This window comes from Drosophila yakuba, chromosome 2R, assembly GCF_016746365.2.
Source record: "Drosophila yakuba strain Tai18E2 chromosome 2R, Prin_Dyak_Tai18E2_2.1, whole genome shotgun sequence".
Taxonomy (NCBI): domain Eukaryota; kingdom Metazoa; phylum Arthropoda; class Insecta; order Diptera; family Drosophilidae; genus Drosophila; species Drosophila yakuba.
The window spans coordinates 5,675,348-5,687,874 of record NC_052528.2 but is presented as its reverse complement, the minus strand read 5'-3'; the positions used below and the strand labels follow the sequence as shown (position 1 = coordinate 5,687,874).

Genomic DNA, 12,527 nt, shown 5'->3' with positions numbered 1-12,527 from the left:
AGCAGGTTTATATCATTTGAATGCCCATTAATTGAATTTTGCCGGCGTGCTCAAATGCCATTTCCCAGACAGCCAGGACGAAGATGAGGATGGACTCACAACTCGGAACATGTCCAGCATCGACAGGAGTCAACCCTGGGACTTTGCCAACGTGTGATACTTGATAATTTGGTGTTGTGATCAGTTTAATGGTAAAGTATTTTACGACCGGGATCTGCAATTTTAATCAGGAATACTTAACTGTTTACAATAAAGATTTAAAACAAACTTAACTTCGAGTAAATTCAACTGCTTAATAGTTTTCATACCCTTGCATTTAATTGAGCACTATGTGTGTTACTTTTGTTTATATTAAAACATAAGCATTTTCATAAATTACATAACTTGTGTTAGTCCTGGGTCGATTTTAAATAAATTTCTTAGACATTCAATTGCCGGCCATTTATTTTCTCTATTCTTATTACTACTTGGGCCAAATTTCTATAGATTCCAATCGCATTTTCGGTGAGCTGGGGGATTTAAGTTGGGCCTAAACTTTTCAAATTGGTGCAAAACTTAGTTAGGCCAACTAACTCCGTAAACTATGAGCTTGGCTACCGCACATCCCAGGCGAAGGCTCAACCTGCTCAGTACCGAAGGGATGTTCCACGCAAATTTAATAACCGATGCAGTCTGGGTGGGATGGGGGCTTCTCTGGATAAAGGGTGGTTCTGAGGAAAAGCCAAGCATCAAGCGCTTAAGCTGTCTGCATGTGTCTTAGGCAGAAAGTGCCGAAATGTTTGCCAGTTTCTTCCTTTCATCCATTTCCTTCCCTTTTCCAACTCTCTTTTCTTTGGACGCATACTAAGTTTCAAGGGAAAAGAACACGAGAACCATATTTTGCTGCTTAAGAAATAACACCTTTTGGTGGAAAAAAACGCATACTGTTAAATTTGTCAACATAGCTGTGACCGACTTCGGTAATTTTAATTTCATTTACACTTTACGTTTACGTTCTTCATAGTTTTTTTAACACATGTGCTCGTTAGCTAACTAACATTTAATTAACCAAAGGGCTTTAAACTTGTATTAACATTATCTCAATTCGATTCGAAAATTCCTTTAAAATAAAAGAAAAAGTGTCCTAACCGCTTTCATTCCGAATTTATGATTTGCAGCTCATTTGAGCTTAAGCTCCTATAAGGGAATCACACAACGAGCCCTTTAATTGGGCCTTTCATAAAAGGGAACCGACTATTGCATGATAAATACCCAGAAGTAGGCACTAAATTCATCTAATGCTGATTTCGGCTCGTGTCTTTGGTTGATTTAACCTAATAGTCGTGATGGTTTCTGGCTGATGGCGATTTATGGTCTTGGGGGATTTTTATGCGACTCCCAGGGTTGCCAACTACTCGCTCTACTGTACTCGATAATATTTTATGTGTTTCTGTTTTTTTATTGCCTGCGATTACGAGTCAGTTTTCTTTTGGGGTCTTTGCACAAATCTACTGACAAAGACAATGGAGGACTTTCCTTTGGGAAATGTGGCAATTTCAGTGCTGGTTTGGCCAGGAATTTATGGTTTATGGATTTTGTCAAATTACAAGTTATTCTAGCCATTCCGACCAACCTTTTGTCTATAAACTGTCAACACATTGAACGCTTTTGCATTCTAACGAGTGGAAAAATGGGAAGAATGCCTGGCATGTGATTGTGTGTCTTAAGGCTCTTTGCATTGAAATTGCTCTCTGATGTTCCATACATTGTTTATTTGTTTACTTCCCTTATTTTATTGTATGCTACCATAAAAGCATATCAATGTGTAAATTTTTATCGCCTAGCGGCTGGGCAGCCATAAAGTGGAAATTATATCGAAGATTATCATTGTTATGGGCCCTACAACATCGAATTTATGGATGTCCAACCCAATAAATAAATATAAATTGAAAGCAAGAGACGTGTATCTGGTGTTGTTAGGCAAATATCTTGAATTTGCCAATAAAAAGGAGTTAGCTTTAAACTACTTGTTGGGAATTATACGGTAAATTAATTGTTCTTTTAAATCCCTTACAATGTTATGTTTTGCCAAAACTCATAATATCAATCACAAAATGCTTGTCATAAGATAGAATCAATCCATTTTAACATTCTGATTTCCGAGTAACCAATATTTCGATTAATTGCACATACTGATTATAATGCAAGCAATAGATAAAGGACTGATTTACAAATACCACGCCTCCAAACCAAGCCAAATGCAATGGAAAATAAGCCAGGAAGAGAAGTGGAAACTAATTGGGGTTGAGTTGGATGTTTTGGAAAACAAAATCAGGTAAAATTGCCAAGTGATTGTTTATGTTTGTGGGTGCTCGTGCGTCTGTAAACAATGAATATGCATGACTTGCCATGTAGCATGCCACACATGCAACAACAGAAATCGAGAAACAGGAAAGGCAACTTCAATTTGCGAAAGTGATATTCGGTCGGAAGAAAAAAGAGGATAGAAGGAAAATGCCAGCGAGCATTAGAGAGAGATGGCTGGCACACTCCTCGATTGACATGCATAACGTTGATTAATTAATGCCGTCGATATGCCGATGACAGATGCTGGAGCTTCCTCCGCTCAAGCGGAAATAGAACTAAGTCGAGTTTCCTGGTTCTACCACCTTCGGCAGGAAAGTGAAGAACAGCTTAACCTGTTTCATTTGCGAGATGTTTGCTATTCAGTTTACACAAATGCGAGTTTTTTGATTGAAGCATGCACTTCGAGTCCTTGCATCTTCAAGGGGCTCTTCAGCCGCATAATCCGGCAATTAGTAAATGTCAAATTCCCAGCTCGCATTGAAAGTTTAAATTTACAGCCTGCGAATCGCAGTTATATATCATCGGGCGGTCCAAGGAGACGGTGCCTGTAAATATGCAGCGGAAATGGCAGCTACGCATGTGATTATGTTGCCTCTGTCTCCCAGGAGCGCATATGTGTGCAGGAAGATGTTAACATTCATGTGCTACATACAAACTCGGCTGTAAGCGTGGCTGAGTCCTTGGCTTGATTAAAAGCCTTGTTCTGGCGATGAAATGTTGCTGCATACTTTGGAGCATTTCTGTGGAATATATCTCGTCCTTTAAGGTGGGCAAATTCTCAAGCTTCGGATACTCTGGTGATGACGTTCAAGTTCATGAGTTCTTCACAAATTGTCTATGGGAATCGCTCATACGAGATGTATTAGCTACGATATAGATAGCTATTATTAGTCTGAGCAACCTTTTCCAGGATATAAAAGACGTGAAGAAAAAAGCCGAATCGAGAAACATTTGAGTTCTATGTAAAAAAAGCAAGTTAAAGTGCTCAGTTAAAATTTGTAATCCGGCAAGTTGAATTCTATATAAAAACAAATTTGTTTTCTGATAAAACAAAAATAAAAAATATACTCGGTGTGTAATACTTTAATAGTAGCCCATCAATAAGTAATATAAAGTATTTTGCTAACAGCTCAAAATTAATCTAGCCTTGAAATCGGAAACGGAGTCCAGTCTTACCACTGTATTTAAAGCCGTGCACGATATGAATTTAAGGGTAGGCGACATATCTGACTGCTCGAAGCTTTACAGCAACATAGAAACTATGAAAAATGACTATGATAACTGGAAGAACGTTCTGAAAAAGACACATTTAAAAGTGCAAACCGAGATTAAACTGTGGGAAAGGGCTATAGAAAAAGTTCGAGAAACGATTAGAGCCAATAGTCTCGGAACTACTTTTGATGTTAAAAATAACGAAAATGACATTTTTGTGACTATCACGTTCACGCCCACCCAATCAAAGTGCATAAAAATAAATGACGGCTACCACCTGAGGGACTTTACTTTGCCCGGCGGCCTGGAGTGGATTCAAAAGATAATTGCTGATCTAAATGAATCATTAACGAAAATCGACCTTGATCAGAATTATGTGAGTACTCAACAGGAAAAACTCTACTCGACGGAAAAATATTTAATGAATGGGGGGAAAGCGCACACTCAGAACGCAATAGGTACAGTGGGACAGACCAAAGTGAATGGTAATGTGGAAAAAAAACCTGAAGATCTTACGGCACTCATGAATCATAGGAAATCGGAATTTGAGGAATTTATGCTAAGAGCAGAAGAGGACAGCGCTTTAATTAATAATTTGACAGATGAAGTTCTTGTTATGTTAAATAAACTTACGAGCATCAACTCTAAAATGTTGACAGATTCAATAGTTGATGGTATAAAAAATGAAATAGACGAGCTCCTGGAAAGATTTGGAGAAGAGAACATAACAGCTGAGACGGCTAAACTCTCAATCAACAATCAAAGAAGTCCAACCAAGATCGCTCCTACTAAGTATATTTCGAAAAAAATCTCCCAAACGAAACATTATTTCAAGGATATGGAAATAGTCCAGAAACTGTTTCCTACTGTAGATACGCACATATCAGAACCGGTTCTAGTCGATTTGATGGATATTAGAAAGATTAAAATCAAATTGATCGAATATGAATCAAATAGAAACAGTGGCACTGAAAATGGGTTAGCTAAAAATCAAGTGAGCCTTAGCGACTTAAGTGACATTCATCTGAGTGACAACTTTTCAGATCAAATTATCTCGAACGAAAGGGTTACAAATATAATTGGTTCACATGTAAGTGTTAGCGATAATATTAACCCTAGTGGGAACTATTCTCTTCATATAAATTTTGCTATAAATCCTGCTCATGAAATCACCATATCTAAAATTGATTTAGAGAGAAAGGAAAATGATTTTGTGTCTGAAGAAACACAACCGATTAAAATCCGGGCGGAAACTGAGTCCGGTGACAATAGAGTCAATTCAAAACAAAATTCTAATAGAACCCAAACTTACGTAAAATGCACCAAGTCATTAAAATGCGATGTCAAAGCAAGTCTAGATCGATCGACGAGTGAAGCCCAAAAGAAATCTGCAGCAGACATAATGATGAAATATAATGAATCCTCTGTAGGGATGTGCAAGTCGAAATGTAAAAATGACGCGGTTTCCCGTCCTCCTTTTAATGATATTTCTAAAATCAAGTCTGATGTGGACCTGTACATAGACGAGATAAGAAACATTTTAAGATCAGGCTCATTTGACTCTACAGAAGCAGAGAGTCCAACTGATGTTGATGTTAATAATATTGATCCGACTAAAAAACAGTCAAATAAATTTAAATTTTTGCAAAATGTGAATGATAATATGTCAATATATAAGCTTCCTGATCTTTTACGAGACCGTAAACTTGAAAACACCGTGAATGAGGAAATCTGTGCAGAAAGATCAAATCATATCTTAAAAAAAAATTGTAACTTCAATGTAGAAATTGAGTCCGGCAAGGAAAAAATTAAATCTAGTATTTCGGGTAGAAATTTCACAGTGATTACAGTCCAAGTGTGCAATGATGGTAAAAATCCTGATGATTCCTTTGATAAATCTGAGACTGATGATAAGAAATCCAAAATAACCAAAAATAAAACCTTTTCCGTGCAAGATATTATGACATAATATTTAGGAAGTGGAATTCAACATGTGAACATAAATTCTTATTACAATTTTATAATTTTGTACAATTCAAAAAATTTTAAAATTATAGCACAGCAAGGCCTTAAAAAATAATGCACATTTTTGTTCAATTCATGAACTACAGTTTAATAATCAATCTAACCTGTTCTGACTTAACTTCTTTTGGATGAAATGAATATTATTTCTCGCCGAACTTATTGTATTTTTTCCGTTATTTTTTAAATTACATTTCACCGTGATCACTTATGAATACTCCCAGATATACGATATTGTTACATAACAAAAATAATTATTAAAAAAATGCTGTACCGAAATAAAATTATTTGTAATTTATTTTTCAAGTGTTTTACCTAATTGATTATGTTTGCCAGAAAATGAGTATTTTTCCTGCCAGAAGCTGAGAAAAAGAGCTCCTCCTATCCAAATCTGAAATGTCACCAACCCAAATGAATAATTAAACATAATTAGCTCTCATTAAATAGGGTACTTCCCCAAAGCCGGCCAAGCCCGAATACAAAACGCAGCATCGACACACACAGTTGGCCAGCTTAGGGGCATTCTGGCCAAATCAAAGCGAATCAACAGCACAGTTCGTTGGGGTCGGGCTCCAAAGTGGGCTGTAGTGACCCCAATAAGTCAACTGCAATACATAAATTTCGACACAGCAGCCGGCCTGGACCAGGTGGCAAGCCCAAACCCAAACACAAACCTAATTCGGAGGACTAGACCAAGTGTTTGCCATTGCGACTTTGGCAAATAACCCAGAGAATCGTTGAGGAAGAGGCTAAACGGTGCGGAGCATTGCTGTGTTTAAGGAATTCCTGATTGACAATGTGGTCCTCATCGGGGTCCACCCACTTTTGTCGCCTTCGCCGTTGGTCAAGAGCAAATTTGGCAATACAACAAAACGCCTTTAACCTTTGACAGGCCGCACACATTTCAATTGTTGAACGTTTTGTGGTCCTACGGTCAGGTCGAACATTAAAATTGATTACCCCAACAATTTGGCTAATGGATGACTTTTGGATTTTCAAGCTCTTAGCTTGTTTCTTGTTTCCATCTGCATGCACACAGCAAAATATAGTTTTATAAGGAAGTTTTTATCTTAATATCAAGATTTACAAAAACTGGTGAATAGTACAATTAAAGAAAACCGCTAAAGTCAAGTTTTTCGACTATCAGATACCCGTACTCAGCCAGTGGGGTTTTTTTTGCAAATCGAAGAAATGGGACAGAAAAATAATAAATCGAAAATAAATTGAAAACAGTGTGGGCGTGACAGTTTTTAGCGGTGTGTGTGCGTTAGAAAAGACGTGGCCAAAATGTTTTTGGTATTCCGATAGAAATTGGCAAGACTAATAATACAACAAGAGATAACGCTATAGTAGAGATCTCATACGGACAGACAGACGGACGGACAGACGGACATGGCCAGATCGACTCGTCTATTGATCCTGATCAACAATATATATATACTTTATATGGTCGGAAACGCTTCCTTCTGCCTGTTGCATACTTTTCAACGAATCTAGTGTACCCTTTTACTCTACGAGTAACGGGTATAAAAAACCAATAGAAATGTACAAGACTAATATTAGAGTGGTCGTGGCAACATAAATCGACAAACTTGCGCCTTGTCTATATCTCTGGAGTCCCTTTTACTTTACGGGTAACAGCTTTAATAAACATCAGTTCAAGTTCCTAGCTTTTATAGTTTCTGAGATCTCGATTTTCATACGGACAGACTAACAGACATGGCCAGGTCGACTCGGCTAAAGATCCTGACTAAGAATATATATGCAGAATTCAGAAAAAAGTAAGAAGAGCAAGAAGGACAGAGAGACGAAGCAGTCATCGCTATTAAGAACGTGAGATCGATGTAATTAACGAGTCCAGTCGTTGCTGAGATTTCAAGTGTAACACATAAAATGGTCACCCCTTTGTAAATTCATAAAAGTATAATACCACTCACACATGTTTTGCTAAATATTAATAATAAAATAAACATTTATAATAATACAACGTCATTGTAGGAGTATGGAACCCTTGTCCGCATATACACTTTTATATGGTCGGAAAGGATTCATTCTACCTGTTATATACTAATCAACGAATCTAGTTTACCTTATTACTTTACGATTAACGAAAATTAAATTTAATGCATAACATAGCGTTTCCCCTTCAACGCTGGCTATCATTTAATCCACCTTGGCAGCTACTTAACTTATGTATTATCCAGGAAAATTAATATAAATGACAATTTCCGCATCGCCTCAAGCGTTTATAAATGTCCGCCGTCCCAAGCTAATCGTGTAATCCTTTTTAAATGATTGCACAAATAAACGGATATTAATATCATAAACAATTTACACATCCAACTACACAACATTCGCACGCCTTGTAATTCTGTTTATGGCTTGAGGTTATTTAATATTCAATTTTCGACTTCCATTTCTTGGGCATATCCTGGAAACCTCATAAAATGCGAAAAACTCATAAACATATTTTTAATCTGCACATGGTAAATGCTTCCAAAACCGATCGAAAAAAATACAATCCAGCAGCGTGAATTTATCACGAGGATATTGTAAACACAAAATTGTTTGCGTGCTTTTATTGAGTTCCGCTTAGGTGGTTTCGTAAATATATTGCTCTATATTTGGCATATTTTTATACCCGTTACTCGTAGAGTAAAAGGTTATACTAGATTCGTTGAAAAGTATGTAACAGGCAGAAGGAAGCGTTTCCGACCATATAAAGTATATATATTCTTGATCAGGATCAATAGCCGAGTCGATTTGGCCATGTCCGTCTGTCCGTCCGTCTGTCCGTCTGTCCGTCCGTATGAACGTCGAGATCTCAGGAACTACAAAAGCTAGAAAGTTGAGATTAGGAATGCAGACTCCAGGGACATAGACGCAGCGCAAGTTTGTCGAATCATGTTGCCACGCCCACTCTAACGCCCACAAACCGCCCAAAACTGTCACGCCCACACTTTTGAAAAATGTTTTAATATTTTTTCATTTTTGTATTGGCCTTGCAAATTTCTATCGATTTGCAAAAAAACTTTTTGCCACGCCCACTCTAACGCCCACAAACCGCTCAAAGCGGTCTGACCAGAGATGAGTACACGTTGTACAAGGTATAACCCAGATATATGCTATATATTTCTGTCTATTAGACAGAACAGAATAATTCCGATTAATTTCAGAACGGAACCATATATATTCACTCCGACAAGAGGCTCAAGTCCAAAGAGGAATACTGTTTCTATCCCCATCAGATTTATTCGGACTTCCCAGAAACCATATGGATTCTTTTACACGAGTGGTCATTATTAAAGATACCAGGAACTTATGAGCGTAAGGGCATGTCTATAAAGACAACTTTCCTTTAAGTCTCATAGTTTTTTTAGTCACATCAGTTTCTCTTATATGTAATATCTTCACAATCGGCATTTATCTTTTCGTAAAAGAACTACGAAATGTCTTTGGAATGTGCCTAGTGAGTTGCATATTTCTTACATACCTGATCTGGCTTATAGATAAATTAAGATGGATTGATGACTTCTGCTCACTGGCATGTTAGTGATTTAATATATTTAAATATATAAGAAACATCAAAAATAAATTTTACCTTTATTTTTACTGAATTTGTGTTCTACAGGTTATATCTCTTACTTCTTTGACTTTGCCTCTTCTGTTTGGCTCTCTGTAATTAGCTTTTGTTTATGGAAGCAAATCACAGGGCTCGGTCGCCCAGAACATCGCCATCAGTTTCTGTTTTGCAGTATCTTTGTTTGGGGCATATCTGCTATCCCAGGCGGTATCATCTTAATAATAAATTAACTTTGGGAAGAGGATCTCCAGAAATGGAACTGGTTGCCCTTAGTTGGCTTCATCGTGTAAACGTTTCAAAAGCTAATTTTCGAAGTTGTGGAAGAGATGCCATCCGAGCCATACTGGCGCCGAGCCAGTCTTTTTTCATAACCGCGAACTTTAAATGTAATTTTCCCTAAACCACGTTTTTTCTCTTTTGGGTAAGCGATAACAAAAAAAATTCCGAACAAATTTGGATAATCTAGCATTTATAGAGCATAAACGTTTTTATACCCGTTACTCGTAGAGTAAAAGGGTATACTAGATTCGTTGAAAAGTATGTAACAGGCAGAAGGAAGCGTTTCCGACCATATAAAGTATATATATTCTTGATCAGGATCTATAGCCAAGTCGATCTGGCCATGTCCGTCTGTCCGTCCGTCTGTCCGTCTGTCCGTCCGTCCGTCTGTCCGTCTGTCTGTATGAACGTCGAGATCTCAGGAACTACAAAAGCTAGAAAGTTGAGATTAAGCATACAGACTCCCAAGACATAGAAACAGCGCAAGTTTGTCGATTCATGTTGCCACGCCCACTCTAACGCCCACAAACCGCCCAAAGCTGCCACGCCCACACTTTTGAAAAATGTTTTGATATATTTTCATTTTTATATTGGTCTTTTAAATTTCTATCGATTTGCCAAAAAACTTTTTGCCACGCCCACTCTAACGCGCACAAACCGCCCAAAGCTGCCACGCCCACACTTTTAAAAAATGTTTTGATATTTTTTCATTTTTGTATTAGTCTTGTAAATTTCTATCGATTTGCAAAAAAACTTTTTGCCACGCCCACCCTAACGCCCACAAATGTCAGTGTTCAAGACTCTCCTTCGCACTTCCACCAGCTGAGTAACGGGTATCAGATAGTCGGGAACTCGACTATAGCGTTCTCTTTTGTTATATATGCCAAATTATATATCGCTTAATTTTGCAGTTATTTTTGTATTTTTTGGGTTCATGATTTTCTTAGAGAACTTCTACTATTGTTAATGGTTCTACTTGTTTAGATACTCTCGACTGAAAACATAGATATTTTTTTGGGCCTTGGTCCTCAAATATAACTTATTTCATGTATGCCAGGAAAGATTAGTCAGAAATGAAGGAATTCAACATAACATTGTGTATACCTAAGGCTTAAGCCACTGCATTTAATCTTTAAATATAATAATTTGTACAAGCGCTTTGTGACGCTTGTGGCTCTCACTATGGCCTTAGAAAGCATTTGTGGGATGGATAAGGTGCCATTTATGAGAAGCTTTGGATCCCACACCTCAAAGCAAACAATTGAAGAAATCAGACTCGCATCAAGTAACATGGATAATCCCCTCACCATAATGGCTCCGCCATTTGAAAATCCTCGGGAAAGTGTCAATAAACTGAGTGCCCAAAGTGAAGTGCAAATGGATTGCGACCACGGAACCACCACGGTGGGTTTTGTTTACCAGGGTGGCATTATCCTGTGTGTGGATTCCAGAACCACGTCGGGCAAGTTTATTGGATCCCAGAGCTTGCAGAAAGTGGTGCAGGTGATCCAGTATATGCTGGGTACTATGGCAGGTGGTGCCGCGGATTGCACCTACTGGGATCGAGCTTTGACCAGGGAGTGCCGACTGCACGAGCTTCGCTATAAGGAGAGACTACCTGTCCGGTCTGCCGCCAGATTTATCTGCAACGTGGCTGCGGAGTACAAGGGAATGGGTCTCTGCATGGGAATGATGTTGGCCGGTTGGTCGCCCGAAGGATCCAGTTTGGTATACGTGGACTCCGACGGCCTGCGGCTCCATGGGAAAGTTTTCGCCGTGGGCAGTGGAGCCTCCAATGCCCTGGGAATTTTGGACACCGACTACCGCTTGGATCTCAGTGATAATGAGGCCTACGACCTGGCCTTTCGCGCAGTGTATCATGCCACCATGAGAGATATATTTTCCGGAGGCTTGGTGAGACTGTATCACATAGATCAAGACAACTGGAGAAATGTGGCCAATAAAGACTGCCAGGAACTGCATGGGAAGTACTCAGGAGGTGGGAAGAATCAACAAGCTTCTGAAGATTAAAATCTTTAAGCAATCATCGTGTAACTGAAACGAAAACATCACGTTAAGAACAAAGACTTTTGCATTTTACCAAATTAACACCATCCAATAAATGTTGTTGACTTATTTATTTTCTAATTTGCCTACACGTTTTTAATTAGTGCGCCTTCTGTTTACTGTTCTGTTAAATGTTCATCCAATTTTAATGCGCTTGGAAAATTTTAACCCTTACGACCATTAAAAATGCTAGTCGCTAATCATTTTGCGCTAAATTAAGTGACCTAATGGAATGCTCCGATTCTTTTTCACTTTTTATTTCTGATATGCAAGGTTGGGTCTCGCCCCCAATAAGGAGAACATAAAATAAGTAAATTGCCTCCTTTCTGGGCATTGGCACAACAATTAAGTTGGCGTTTAAGTCGCATAAAGGACAGGAGCATACACCAAAAAGAGTTAACAAAAGTCCCTGAATAAATCAATGGCAACAGCATTATTTGGGCATAGAAGGCGTGGAGTGAAAAAGGGTTCGAATACTTAAATTTTTCCCGCTTCATGCTTCTCGACCCGGCCAACAGCAGCAATAATAAACAAGAAAGTGTGAAATAAGGCGAAATGGACATACAAATTTGAATGTCCAACACGAGAAAACGGCAGCAGGAAAAGTACGGAAAAATGCAGGCACAGCAATAAAACGCGGCGAGTGCTTTTAATTTGAAATGCTGCGAGGATAGGACCAAAAGGCCCTGAAACTCTTTATTTCTTTTCTCTCCCTTTCGATTTTTTTTCCAGATATTTTCCAGGTTTTTGGGATTGGGACGCAGATCTGTGGAGCACTTATAACGCTTGTGTGGATTACAAATCCCACCGGCGCGATAAAATGGGTTTATTTGCAAAAGTTCTCTGCATAAAAATACGTAACTAAATAAAACCAATTTAAATGCTACACATCAAATTGAAAAATGAAGTTTCAGGCAAGAGATTTTTTCTGCCACAAGAATAAAAGATAACAATGCAAGCTCGAGGAGTTTATTAATTTTAATCACCAAGAAAAGCATTACATTTACTGAACACAGAA

The 12,527-nt window shown here is 38.2% G+C and overlaps 2 protein-coding genes across 2 annotated transcripts; both read left to right on the top strand.

Annotated features, from left to right (window-relative positions):
- The first annotated feature begins 3,326 nt into the window (after positions 1 to 3,326).
- On the top strand, positions 3,327 to 5,738 carry LOC6529434. Its single transcript, XM_002090402.3, has 2 exons — positions 3,327 to 3,417; positions 3,476 to 5,738. Exon 2 carries the CDS (start codon positions 3,548 to 3,550, stop codon positions 5,525 to 5,527), a length of 1,980 nt encoding a protein of 659 aa, XP_002090438.1. The 5' UTR covers positions 3,327 to 3,417; positions 3,476 to 3,547; the 3' UTR covers positions 5,528 to 5,738.
- Positions 5,739 to 10,489: 4,751 nt separating this feature from the next.
- On the top strand, positions 10,490 to 11,590 carry LOC6529433 (proteasome subunit beta type-5). Its single transcript, XM_002090401.4, has one exon. It carries the CDS (start codon positions 10,625 to 10,627, stop codon positions 11,471 to 11,473), a length of 849 nt encoding a protein of 282 aa, XP_002090437.2. The 5' UTR covers positions 10,490 to 10,624; the 3' UTR covers positions 11,474 to 11,590.
- The last annotated feature ends 937 nt before the right edge of the window (positions 11,591 to 12,527 follow it).